The sequence below is a fragment of the Bombina bombina genome, chromosome 8 (assembly GCF_027579735.1).
Source record: "Bombina bombina isolate aBomBom1 chromosome 8, aBomBom1.pri, whole genome shotgun sequence".
NCBI lineage: Eukaryota > Metazoa > Chordata > Amphibia > Anura > Bombinatoridae > Bombina > Bombina bombina.
In genome coordinates this window covers 221,040,360-221,054,361 of record NC_069506.1, presented here as the reverse complement: position 1 = coordinate 221,054,361, position 14,002 = coordinate 221,040,360, and the positions used below count along the sequence as shown (strand labels likewise).

The 14,002-nt window shown below is 39.5% G+C and overlaps 1 protein-coding gene across 1 annotated transcript in view; it reads right to left on the bottom strand.

Annotated features, from left to right (window-relative positions):
• GRIK5 (glutamate ionotropic receptor kainate type subunit 5) overlaps nucleotides 1-14,002 on the bottom strand; it is a 387,182-nt gene that overhangs the window by 70,758 nt on the left and 302,422 nt on the right. The window contains exons 14-16 of the mRNA XM_053691035.1: nucleotides 10,999-11,172; nucleotides 10,434-10,599; nucleotides 10,044-10,269 (exon numbers count right to left, since the gene is read on the bottom strand). Coding sequence (XP_053547010.1) covers nucleotides 10,044-10,269; nucleotides 10,434-10,599; nucleotides 10,999-11,172 — 566 coding nt within the window. The remainder of the gene's footprint in view (nucleotides 1-10,043; nucleotides 10,270-10,433; nucleotides 10,600-10,998; nucleotides 11,173-14,002) is intronic.

Genomic DNA, 14,002 nt, shown 5'->3' with positions numbered 1-14,002 from the left:
AATCTGCAGCAATATCTGAAAGTGTAATTCGCTTGGTAGAACGTGGACATTCATTTTGGACAATTGAATGTTGATAAGAATGAAAATCCAAAAATCGAATGTTATTTCAGGTTTTCAAATGTTACTTTGATTTTTGAATGTTCATAATTAGATCGAATATCCACATTCGAAATTTTGAATGTAACATTCAATTTAACAAATATTATTCAGAAGCTTAATAGTTCATTTGGTAGGGAATTCAGTACATTTATACATAATAGATACAAATATATAAATTTAAATGTTTCTATTTTGAATATTGCATAATTCAAATATTACATTTAAAGAAAGCATAAATATATACTTTTACATTAAGCGAATATTAGAATGTTGTACAAACATTCAAAATTCAAAACTTTTTTTGGAATCTTGCAAAACATTCACCTATTCCTAATATTAAAATGGCTCCCACATTGTAGGAGCCTAGTTTGTATTAATTTAATAGGCTATGTCACTGGCATTTGTTACCCTCACAGAACATTTAAATATCATCATAATTCATAGAGGTAAGGTTCAAGTGTTTTTAACTGTGTAGCTCAGCTTGTAATATGAACGCTACCCGGCTCGTGCAAAAAGCTTACTTCTAGCGGAGTTAGCGCCCGAGTATGAGCATTAAACACCTCTCCACTTGTAATCTGGTTTTTGAATCGGCTGTATTAAAGCTTTGTAAAGAAGAAGCTGCAGAAGAATTTACACTCCCAGTGGGGGTTAGGAAATATTTGTAAGAAAATAATATTCAAAAACCTAAAGAATCAATTTCCTATACATTTTATACTCTGCAGCTGGTATAATAAGTCATCGGAAATACATTAAGGGGAAACCAATTTTACAGCACACTGTCCCTTTAATACACCATGTTAGTTTTTTATTTTATTTTACTTATGCTAAATGCTTTTTAAAGATTCTAATTCCCTCCTGCCAAAATTCTAAACTCAATCCCCCACATAACATTAAATTTGGTCCACACAGTGTCCTCCACTCATGCAGACAAACACACATACACAAACTCTCTCTCTCTTACACTCTCTCTCTCATTCACATATACACAAATTACACACAATCACGTTCAAACATCAACACACACAGCAAGATCCAGGATGGATGTGCACAGATATATACAGACACTCACAGGTAGAATAAATAAAGATATGCTACTCTATTGCAATAGTATGTTCCATGCACTACACTTTGGGGCAGATTTATCAAGGGCCGAATGGCCCCTGATGCCCGTTTCCGCGCAAGCCTTCAAGCTCGCCGGAAACAGCAGTTTTATGAAGCAGCAGTCTCCTTAACTGGTCCGCCTGCTCTAAGGCTGCGGACATCAATCCACCTGATCTCATACGATCGGGCTGATTGACACCCCATGCTAGCGGCCGATAGTCCGCAAATCTGCAGGGGACGGCATTACACAAGCAGTTCACAAGAACTCCTTGTGTAATGATAATGCCGACAGCGTATGCTGTCGGCATTCATCCATGTCTGTTGGACATGATCTACTGAGCGGATCACGTCGTAAAGACCAATGATAAATCGGCCCCTTTGTGTCCATACACTTCAAGCAATGCTCGTATTTTCATGTATTTTTCTTATTCAAAAAGAAATGCAACAGAAACCACACCTCATAATTCATGAGTATAAAGGCATACTGCAAGAAAACCATACAAATGCCTATATTTTAGTGTCTAAACTACATGAAGGTTTGTAATTTGTCATGTATTCAGATTTGTTATAAAATTATGTTATAAGAAAAATATGTGAATTGTAATTGTTGTTGCAGGGTGCTCAAACAAATAATTAGCAGTTAGCACCCAAAAACTGTATTGACAGTATTGTGTTTGCCACTTTGCTTGTAATAAAGCATGCAAGCAACCAAGGGGTCGATCCGATAAAAATCGACGCCCGCAAAAGTTGGCGACGCCAATATTTGCGCGGGTTTGGTATCCTATATACGGCGTAAGCTATAAGTTACGCGCGTAGATTTCTGGCGTCGCCCGTAGTTTTTTGGCCCATAGACTGACATACAAAACACGCGCAATTTGCTATCCAATATACGGCGTAAAGACTTACTCGCGCATATTTCACAAAATCTACTCCATTCTCAGCTCGCCACAAATTGAAGGCGCAGGAACCCTTGCACTGACTTAGAAACCAACGTAACTCTCTGAAGGCCTAACAAATGCATGCTTAACAATATACATAGCAGCAGCTTGTTCACAAATAGTTAACCTCTTAAAAGCATTTATTATTCCTGCCCCTGCAAGTGTGTCAAACCAATCACAAACAGCACAACCTCTCACCTGCAGCCTTAAAACACCTGCAAATGCACACCCTCATTAGCCACCATGTTTCCCTTGCAGTATATTGCATTTAGAGTGAGACAGTGTCGTGGGGCACAAGGGGTGCTGGAACCCCTACAAGCCCCTGTTTTGGATGGTATCCCTGCTGCTGAGGTCCCTGGTCATGGTGCTGTAGCTGTCCCTGCTCCAGCTGCTGCTGCTGCCCTCCCTGCTCCTCCTGCTGTTGTCCCTGATCCTGGTGCTCCCCATGCTGCTGTTGCTGCAGCTGCCCATAGGCCAGCAGGGCCTATAAGATGAAGGCATCAGCAGAGGGGAAGAGCACCAAGGGTACACAGGGTTAGGGTCACCCTGTTTGGGATGACAGAAGTGGAGGTCAGGGAAAAGTATCGCTTGACTTCTGCAAGCCTCATTAACCTATATGAGGTCTTGAAGGATGATATTGACCCTCAAGCGTATAGGAACCGAGCTCTGACTGGTATGCAGAAGCTGTTGTGTGTTGTACACTTCCTGGCAACCGGCTCATACCAGTCAACAGAGGGGCTTGTGTCTGGCCTAGCGCAGTCTACCTTCTCCAGGATTCTAGGGGAGGTTCTGACTGCTCTAGATAACCAGACACAACAATACATTCATTTCCCCCGTACCCCCCAGGAATGGAACCGTCTTTATCAAGGCTTCTATCGACTAGGGGGTATTCCCAATGTCATGGGGGCAATTGATTGCACACATGTGCGTATCGTGGCCCCACATGAGGAGACAATCCTCTATATTAACAGGAAAGGATTTCACTCATTGAATTGCCAGATGGTCTGCGATACCAATCTGAAATTCTTACATGTTTATGCAGGCTTCCCAGGTAGTGCACATGATTCCTACATCCTGCGCCAGACCTCCTTATTCAATATGTTTGAAAATGGAACACTCTCGGGAGGATGGCTGCTTGGTGAGTACCTTCATTCTGTCTGTATATTTCTACTAAAGGGACACTAAACACAAATTTTAATCTCATGTTTCAGATAGAGAATACAATGTTAAACAGCATTACAATTCACTTCTATTATCTCATTGTATTTATTCTTTAGATATCTTATTTTTTAAAAATAGCAATTCACATATATGAGCCAATCATATGAGGCTTCTATGTGCAGCCACCAATCAGCAGCTATTGAGCATATATAATATGCTTGTCATCAAAAGTTATCTATAGAATGGAGAAAATGATCTAATCTAAGTAAATTATAAAGCTGATAACAATTGCAGGTTCTTATTAAATGGACAGTCTAGTATAAATTGCACTTTCATTATTCAGATAGGACTTTAAATTTTAATAAACTCTCCAAATTACTTCCATTAACAAAATGTGCACAGTATTTGTATCTTTTATATTTTTGAGTCACCAGCTCCTACTGACCATGTGCAAGAATAAGTGTGTATGCATTTGTGAATGGCTGATGGATGTCACATGGTACAGGGGGAGTTTCAAAATACATAACACTTTAAATTGTCATAAAAAATAACTTTGATATTAGACTAAGTGCTATTGCATTGTCTTGTTATCTTGCATTTTTTGATAATGAAAATCTACTGTGTTGACTGGTCCTTTTAAAATAGATTTTTGGTCTAGACTAATACTGGCATAAAAGTAGATTGCTTATAATGCACACATTTAATGTTTTTATTAAATCTATCTTTTATATGAAATTCATGTTGTGTCCCACATGATGTACCTGTAGTAATCCAAACACATATGTTACATGACAGGTGACGCAGGGTACGGCTGCAGACCATGGCTATTAACCCCCTTGGTGCACCCCATTACAGAGCCACAACTCAGGTACCAGGAGGCACACATAAGAACAAGGAATGTCATTGAAAGGAGCTTTGGCCTATTAAAAACCAGGTTCAGGTGTCTGGATGTTACAGGCGGAGCACTACAGTATAACCCCAACAAAGTGTGTTCCATTGTCAATGCTTGCTGTATTCTACACAACATTGCTGTGGACACACGTTTGTTGGGGGACATTGACCCAGAGCAGCAGCAGCTGGTTCCTGTACCTGAGGATGTGGACAGGGGGACACTAAAGGGGAATGAAGTGAGGGATTATGTCATCCGGGAATACTTCACCTGTAAGTTACTTATTCATAAGTACAGTAAACAGTAACATTCACATGTATTATGATGTTTGACAGTACCTCACCAACCATTGCATGTGTATATATGGATTTCCACTGCATGTAAGTGAAACTACTACATCCCAACCCCCTTCCCTTAAAGGGACACTATACCCAAACATATTCTTTCATGATTAAGGATAGAGAATATAATTTTAAAAAACCTTAAAATTTACTTCGATTACCTATTTTCAGTTATTCTTTAGATATACTTTAATGAAGACATAGCAATGCACACAGTGAAACAATCACAGGAGGCATCTATATACAGCTACTAATCAGCAGCTACCAAGCATATCTAGATATGCTTTTCAGCAAAGAATATCAATAGAATGAAGCAACATAAATAATAGAAGCAAATTATTAAGTTGTTTATAATTGTCTGCTCTTTACAAATCATGAAGGAAAACATTTTGCTTTCATGTCCCTTTAACAACCCTAATTACTGTATATTTCTCATTTTTTTCATTCATGTTTAGTTCACTATCATTAAGAATGAGGATAATGGATATTTATAACTTATGTTCACACCTTCTTTAAATACATTATTAGTTATATATACCAACGTGTCAATTTATATTGGATGTGAGAAACCTTGATTTACATCTTAGAAGTGAATATTACTATATGTACCGTTCATACACAACTATGTGATGTGGTTTATCGAACAGGAATATGTCAGAAACATGATAATAATACCTTTTTTGCCCATTTCAACACAGGTATTATTATATGTTTTAACAATATTACTGTACTAAAACACACCTCACATGGATGTGGATGACAATTATATGGTAAATAACAGAGGACAAGATTTAGGATGAAATAGAACAAGATTTATTTTCTTTTAGGCCTCTTAGATGAGGGGGCTGAGGGGCCTGGAGTGGGTCTCCTGCCTCTCCTGGGTTGTGTGAAACCAGTAGGAGTGCTGGTCACAGATGAGATGCTTGAGGCGATGTCCTGCTGGTGGGTGAAATGCTCCACCAACACACCCAACAGTTGGTTCTGTTCCCTCCATCTGTGGTCACTCTGGATTTGCATGTCCGAAATGACTCTCAGCATTTGTGATTGGTTTTGTACCATAGCAGTTACAGATGCTGCCATGTCCCTTTGCAGCTCAATGGAACGCTGTTGTAATCGCTGTTGGCTCCTATGGAACCTGCGTTGGTCCCTCTGCATTCTCTCGCAGGTGGGGGTGCAGGGTGAGGAATTACAGCTTGGGGTGCAGGCCCCGGTATCTCAGCTGGGGGTGCAGGGCGAGGAATTTCAGCTGGGGGTGCAGGCCCCGGAATCTCAGCTGGGGGTGCAGGGCGAGGAATTTCAGCTGGGGGTGCAGGCCCCGGAATCTCAGCTGGGGGTGCAGGGCGAGGAATTTGAGTTGGTGGAGCTCTTCCAACTGCTGCCGATGGTGCAGATGTCCGGATGGACTGATAGTCCCATTGGCTGCTGGTGTGCATCCACTCAGCCTGCTGGTAGAATCCCTGAGTGGCATGATATTCTTGTGGGGGGGTAAAGACATCTACCCTTCGGGGCTGGCGTGGCTCCCCCTCCAAGCCAAAGGAATATTCCTCCGGCCAGGGCTCCTGCCAGGTATCCTCCTGTAATGCAGGCGGCATAACATTGGGATTCTCAATTGAGGCAGTCCAACCCATGTCATGCCTGGCATACTCCTGCTGGACTCTCTGGACCGGTGGTCGAGGTGGAGATATACTTTGATCCGATCCGGTGTTGGAGGGGGATGCATGGGCGTTGGCACCCTGGTGACTGGAGGTTCTGTGGAGGATGAGAGGGATTAGTACAGTCAGATATATATCCATGTGGGCATACAATGTACATGCTAGGGCCTATCCACATTCCCATGTCAAACTCTATAACATGCATGTGCACATTGAGATTTGTGATATGATGGGTTTTAATATGCAAAGTATACATGTATGTGCTTCATACAATAGTTCTGTGTACATGTCAGTGATGGAGAAAATGTGTTCTTTAAGTGACACTATGGTTGTGATGACTATAGTGTCCATTTACTGAAAAGTCTACATGTGGCTTGTGGCCTGTGTTACTCTGAGACATGTTAGTATTTCACTATTCCACCTCATATCATGATTTTCAATGTGTTAAGTAGCATTAAATAGACATGCAACCCATATTTATTCTTTCATGATTCAGCTAGCCAAGCATGGAATTTTTAACAACTTTGTAATTTACTTCCATTAGCTAATTTGCTTCATTCTCTTGATATTCTTAGCTGAAAAGCATTTCTAGATAGGCTCATAAGCTGATGATTGGTGGCTGCACATCAATGCCTCGTGTGATTGCCTCACCCATGTGCATTGATATTTAATAAACTAAGATTATGAAAATAATGATGAAAAATAGATAATAGAAGTAAATTGGGATGTTGTTGAAAACTGTATTCTCTATCTGAATAATGAAATAAAATTATTTGGGTTTCATGTCCCTTTAATGTTAAATCTCATTGTATATTTTGTTGTTAGTAAGCAAAATACCATGCTCATCATTGTGTACATGAATGTGTGACAATATAGGATGTTATAACTCAAATACATATATTACTGGTGTGTGGGATGTTACTCACCAGCATGCTGTGCTGATGTTGCAGCCCCTGAGTCACGAGCCCCTGGAAGTCCACCCACGGACTGCTGTGACGCTCAGGGACCTACGAATCAGCTCGTGCCACTCGTTGTATTCCGCCTCATAGTGAGGTCCACCTCCTGTTGCCCTCTGGGACATTGCTTCCTGGCCCATCTTCTCCTTGACTCTCCTTTTACAATCATTCCATCTCTTCTTTAGGCCATCCACATTCCTCCTCTTTTGGGAAACACCATTGACGGCCTCCACCACCTTCTGCCAAGCATCTTTACGCCTACGGGCAACTCCTTTGCCCTTCTCTTGTCCAAAGAGGGCATTATGGTTATCCAGGACAGCCTGGACTAGAGCGAGGTTTTCTGCAAAACTGAAGTTAGGACACCTCATACGCTCCTCGTCCTGGGCCGCCTGGCTCCCTCCCTGGGATGTCCCTGGTGTGGGTTCCTCCCTATCCTCTCCCTCCTCCCCCCTTCTATCCCCATGTGCACCCTCTATCCCTCTTCTCAGTGTGCCTGGCCTTGGGGCAACCCCACTCCCATCCTCCCTTCTGGCTCTCCCTCTCCCCACTCCGCTCACTCCCTGACGGGGACCCTGCTGCTCCTCCTGTCCATAATCCTCTCCCTGCAACTCCCCTTCCCTCCTCCCCCCAGCCCTAGCTCTCCCTGACATCCTCACACTACACACACTCACACACTCACACTCACTCCCACTTCAATCACACACAATCACAACCAGACACTCAGCCTTTCAAACTGTAAAATAAATAAAATGTGTAAGGTGTTATCAAAAAAAAGTGTTGTGTATTTTGTATATGTGTGTATGCAAAATGTGTGCAATATGTAAAAAAGTGACAGTAAATGTACAAGCTTATCAAATCCTCCAAATCCGACCTAACTAAATATTATGCAATGTGCCTCTCTCTCTACTCTAACGACTTTCTCCTACTCACTGTAGTGTGCTGTAGCTCCAAGAACCAACCAAACACACTAAAGAAAATGGCGGCTGCGCAGGGGTTTAAGTCTGAATTTTGAATCTCGTCATTACGTGGCGCATCTCTTAGAACTGGCGTTATTTTTTTACGAGTCGTAGGCTAATTTGCATAAAACTACACTTTATTGAGACTTTACGTGAACAAAATACAGGCGCAAGTACTTGCGATGACTAAAATGTGTATTTGCGCACATTTTGCCTGCTCGCCGGTTTTTCCTACTTACGCCAGTTTAGCATCTGACGGTGCTGAATATTGGATAGCTAGAGTTGCGAGCTGAAACTGCGGGCGACACGGGTTATCTCGCTTGCGCCGCAAACTACGATCTATATCGGATCGCGCCCCATATAGAGTACTTTTGTAGCTTGATTTTGTTTAGCAAGTGCCCTATTTCAAACATATTTCAACCTGATTTGCCTTTCACTTGATTTTGAATAGAGCCATTAGACACATAATTATGAACCTACAGACCTTGTCACACGCATGTGCTTATAGTCACAAATACCCATAATATACATAAGGTTTGTATTTATGTAAAGGTCTCACAATTTATTTATTTTCTGTGCTACTGTTGATGGGCCAGATTAGGAGTCAGAGAAAGATGAGAGTTTTAGCAGCCAATGGGAGATTCCCTCCCTGGATGGATCCAAACTGTAGGGGTTGGAGATGGATGTCACAAATGTACTAGAATGGCCTCTACATTTCCTATGTTGTTGTATAGAACATTTTCACTAAAAGTCACTGATTCTTTCTTGTTGTATCTATGGAACACTAATAAAACACTATGGGAAAGATTACAAGTAGCGCGTTATACGTTTTCCACGCACAATGTGGTCTTTTTGCATTCAATTTCCATTAAGCATTAAGTCTTGAAAACACGCGATTCCACGCGCATACTTTCCTCCTTTTATGGAACAATCCATTCCTCGCTCGAAGAGCTGTAGTTAACAGTTTTGCGCAACATACACACATTAAAAAATACATTACAAAGTACACTTACACTTATAATAACACTATCTAATAAAAATTATCCCAAAAAATATTGCACACAAAAGTTATAAGGGCTCAAAAATATGAGATCTCGGGGGTTAGGAAAAAAAAGCCGTCGCAGGGATTCCACATTGACATACATACACATGCATATAGAAACATGGATTTATATGTATAGAGATATGTTTAACTAGGGAGATAATGAAAATATTTTACATTACAATCTTATGCACATTAAACAATATCTCAGATGTAGTTTCCAAGGGATTTTCGCATATAGATTTTGCATATAGATCTCGAGATATCTAGACATAGATATATTCATATACATAACTTGCAATAAATAGATATATCAGCCCAAAAAACATCACATATATAGAGAAATATTTATTTAGAAATAAATAGAACCTATTGCCCAACATATTAGTCTTTTTGTGGGGGGTTTTCTATTTGTCTTCTCCATTGACTTCTATTGGAAATACGTGATCGAACACGCAATCTCGCAGTTTGAATTATGCGGCTTAACGCAGGTGAAAAATAAGTTATTTCTCAACTTGTAATAGCTGCGCAACCCCAAAAGCGAAAAAACCATAACACGCATGGAGTTTTCGTGACTGATTTGCCACGCAACTTGTAATCTTTCCCTATGTATGCACTCAGAATCATTACCCTATATTTATCAAAGCTGGAATAGTTTTCTAGTTAACCTGTTCCGTAATAATGGAGAGATTAGTGTGTTTTAGTGAAAAAGTTCTATACAGTACCAAGAAATAGAGAAACTGGAGAGGTAATTCCACACTTGAAGTCATTTTAATGTAATGCAGATTAAAAGTGACCTGTGCTCAGTATGTGAACAACGTAACAAGGTTATGACTTATGATGGATGCAATCTCAATGTAAGTTAGCTGAAGACTGGAAGACTGAATGAGTGTATGCTTCTTACTCACCCAGAGGCATCCCAATGCCATAGCCCTTAGTATCTAGCAGGCCACCAATCTGAGTGAGGTTACAGTTGAGTCTACGATGGTATTCATTCATAGTGGACTCTAGCAGGAAGGCATAACGAGAATTCAGCACTCTTGCAATACCCTCTTCTGTGCTCTTCACAAACACACTGGGCTGTTTAGAGTTCATATAATTCCACATGCGCTGGTATGTCTGATATCGTGAATTCTGTAGGTTGATAATAGAAAGGTTAGAAAACACTGCAGATTAAAGCTCAGAGTAAATGCCACAACTGAACAGGAGAGTGGGCTGTAGTACAACAACAGAGCACTACTAAATAATGACATGCTTTAGATTAAATTCATGACTAATGGTAAACTGCTAGTTCCTACCTGAAAAAATGTCATGGTGGAACCTCCATGTATCGTCCCATACTCAATGTTTGTCTGATCTGCCAGGTCATCAGCTGATTCAATGGGGACCTCCATACGTTGCACAGTCAGAAAGGCAGCAAGATTGGCCGTGTATGAGGAAATAATGATTAGAGTAAATGCCCACCTGGAAGAGAGATATGTAATATGTGAACAGTACTTTATTATTACTATGTCACTCTTAAGGGAGGAGGTATTGGATCCCTATCCAGTAGCACCCCCTGCTGGTGTCACAATGTTATATATCCATAATAGAGTTATACTTTTAGCCCTACAACTTCTTTTTGTCAGTGTTTTACTGAAGAAATTGATTTTATTTCAAGGAGCTCACTTAATATTGTCACCATATGGAAAGTGTACTTTAACTATTATTGAGTTTGTCATTGATGGGAGACACAGATTCTATACAACATCTTCTAAAGCTACATTCTGCCTACATCTCCCTAAGCCAATAAGTAAGAAACAATGTCAAAATAAAGGAGTTTTCAATAAATCCATTTCACTTTCCAAGTCAAATGGTACATACCATACTCCGCTAACACATCTTGTAGACAGTGCCCGAGGCATAACTTCTGAACCTTGCTGCATAAATCCTCCCACAGGAAACCAAAGGCTGTTACCCAAGGTATACTGGTTTTCCAAGATGTGATGACGTTCACGTAGACAGGGGTGTGGATTGTACCATTCATAGGGGCTGAGTCTAAGGGGAGAAAAAAAAGTCAAGGTGAGGGTTATACCATTCCTGAGCAATCAGTCAAACAATATATATGAGAAGATTAGCAATATAAATATAAGAGCTTCCATGAGAATGGAAGGCAGAGAAGGGGTAAAGTATATTATAGAGGGACAAGACATGAAGTTTATAACATTAACAGTGGAAGGGGCACAGCTTTGTGACAGGAAAAGGGAATAGTGTGTGTTTTATGTATACTTCATTCATCAAGTCAATGCATTTTTATCTGATTCCCTTCTCTAACTTGTTTACTGTTTGTGTCTGAAGGTATTTTGCAATGCTTTCCCCAAGCTGCCTATATACACAACACAACTGCATTTTTTCTTGAGGCATTTGGTTGTAATCCTGTGCTGCCCATCTACCTATTGCTATTTGCAACACACACAGAGCTAAAGTTGTGGAACAGCCTTTTCATCAGCAACCGTTTCATTCCTGTCCTCTCTGTAAGTATTCAATGTTACATTTTCTGAGCCTTTTCTTATGTAAGCTTTTAGTACTAGTGCAAAGTTAATATGTCTGAATATTTTTTGACCCTGCAAAAGGACAGCTGTAAGACACAATACATTTTTCTTTACCAACTGAATTGTCTACTGGGTTTCCTTTAGCAGATAACGACTCTTGGTACCTCTCGGGCACTTTATGCAGGCTATTGTATCCTTGTGTGACTAAATTGTACTTGTAAATGTTGGTTTGGAAATTGAAATTGCAGAAAAAAACAATAGAACTAAATGTGTTTCTAATACTTTAACGAATAACTGTAACCCCTGAAAAAATTGATTACCTATAGTAGTACCCAAAGTACCCAATATTCACATAGAGAAAACTATTGTAATGATTTCCCATTGGATTCTACTAATATATTTCTTGTTTGAATATTCTGTGGGGTTTTTCACCATATCAAGGTATCGATAACAAAAGTTGGAACATACATTTTATGAGCTGTCAATGTTTAACAAAAGAAAAAGTCCTGAATAGGACACATTCTCTATCTTTCACTACAAACTACCATTAAGAAGAAAACTTATTTCCTAAGAGTTGCAACTGTGAGATTTCAATTTGAAATTTTTTAGCTATCATTTCTTTTTCAGTTCTCAAAAAACCAAGACCATACACCATGAGACTCATTTTTTAGCATTGCTAAATATTTGTAATAATAGTAAGTAAATAATAAGTAAATCCATACATTAAGTAAACAAAATAAGTAAAGTAAATAATAATTTTCCTCCTCAAAAGGTCTGGAAGAACTTGACCTAATAACCTCTTTGTTGTCATGTTCTGGAACACTATTTAATGGCCATTTTTGATAAAATATAATGCCTATTAAGGAAAATACCCAAACTTCAACTTGAGGTGACGTTTCCACCTCTTAGCCAATAGCCATGCTAGCCTATGGCATATAATGCCAAAGGGCAAACACTGCTATTGGCTAAGAGATGGAAACGTATCCTTATTGAAAGGAATTGAGCTGTGCCATGGGTGGCCGGAGGCGCTAAGGTTAGCGTTGAAGTCGTGGTGAAATAAAGGTCCCTATTTATACGTTTTTTGGAACTGATGAATGAAGGGCGCCTTTATTTTTTACTGATGGTAAATCCTAGCATATTTGCTGCATTACTACTTTATGCTTTAAGCCTCAATAAGCCTTCTAAAATGTTCCTAATATGATAATTATTTTCTAAACCTAAAACCAAATATGTCTTACTACAAAAGCACATGGAAAAGAATATACAATGCATCAGCATCCCACATGGGAAAAAATCATTCACTTAAAGGGATAGTCTACTCCAGATTGTTTATTGTTTAAAAAGAAAGACAATCCCTAAATTACCTATTCCACGGTTTTGCATAACTAACACAGTTATATTAATATACTTTTTACCTCTGTGATTGCCTTGTATCTAAGCCTCTGCAGACTGCCCCAATATCTCAGTTCTTTTGACAAGGCTTGCATTTTAGCCAATCAGTGCTAACTCAAATAACTCCACGGGAGTGAGCACAATGTTCTCTATATGGTACACAAGAACTAGTGTTTTCTAAGTGTAAAAAACTGTCAAAATGCAATGAGATAAGAGATGGCCTTTAATGGCTTAGAAATTATCATATGAGCCTACCTAGGGTTAGCTTTCAACAAAGAATGCCAAGAAAACAAAGCAAATTTGATGATAACAGAAAATTGGAAAGTTGTTTAAAACTGCATGCCCTATCTGAATCATGAAAGTTTAATGGTGACTAGACTGTCCCTTTAAGCGCATGCTCATCAATTGCAGCTGGTATAGGATATAACTGGTACTTTCTTAGAGATTTTTTTTTTTTTTTTAAAGGGACAGTAAACTTAAAAAATAATGTAATGTAACATTATCTTAGCAACAGCCATAAAAATAAAAATATTTTAGAGATTTTATTTTAGCCCTTAATGTTAAACTTACCTTGTTTCCTCTCCAGGCTCTGCTGATCAGGTCTTCCTTTCCAAAGCGGTTCATAGCGATCGCGCTATTTAACTAAATGTAGCTTGCTCCCGCTATGGTCTGGTAGCGGGAGTGAGCTACATTTAGTTCAATAGCGAGATCGGACATGCTGTTATTAGACAGATCACCCGCAAACCGCTAAGGCCTGATCAGAAAGAGGAAACGAGGTACGTTTAACACTGGGGGCTAAAATCTCTAAAATCTCTAGATTTTTAAAGCTGTCGCTAAGATAATGTTACTATTTGCAGAATTATGTAACATTATTTTTTAAGTTTACTGTCCCTTTAAATAAACTTTTAGTTAATTTCAAAACTTTAAACAACATTCTAATTTAC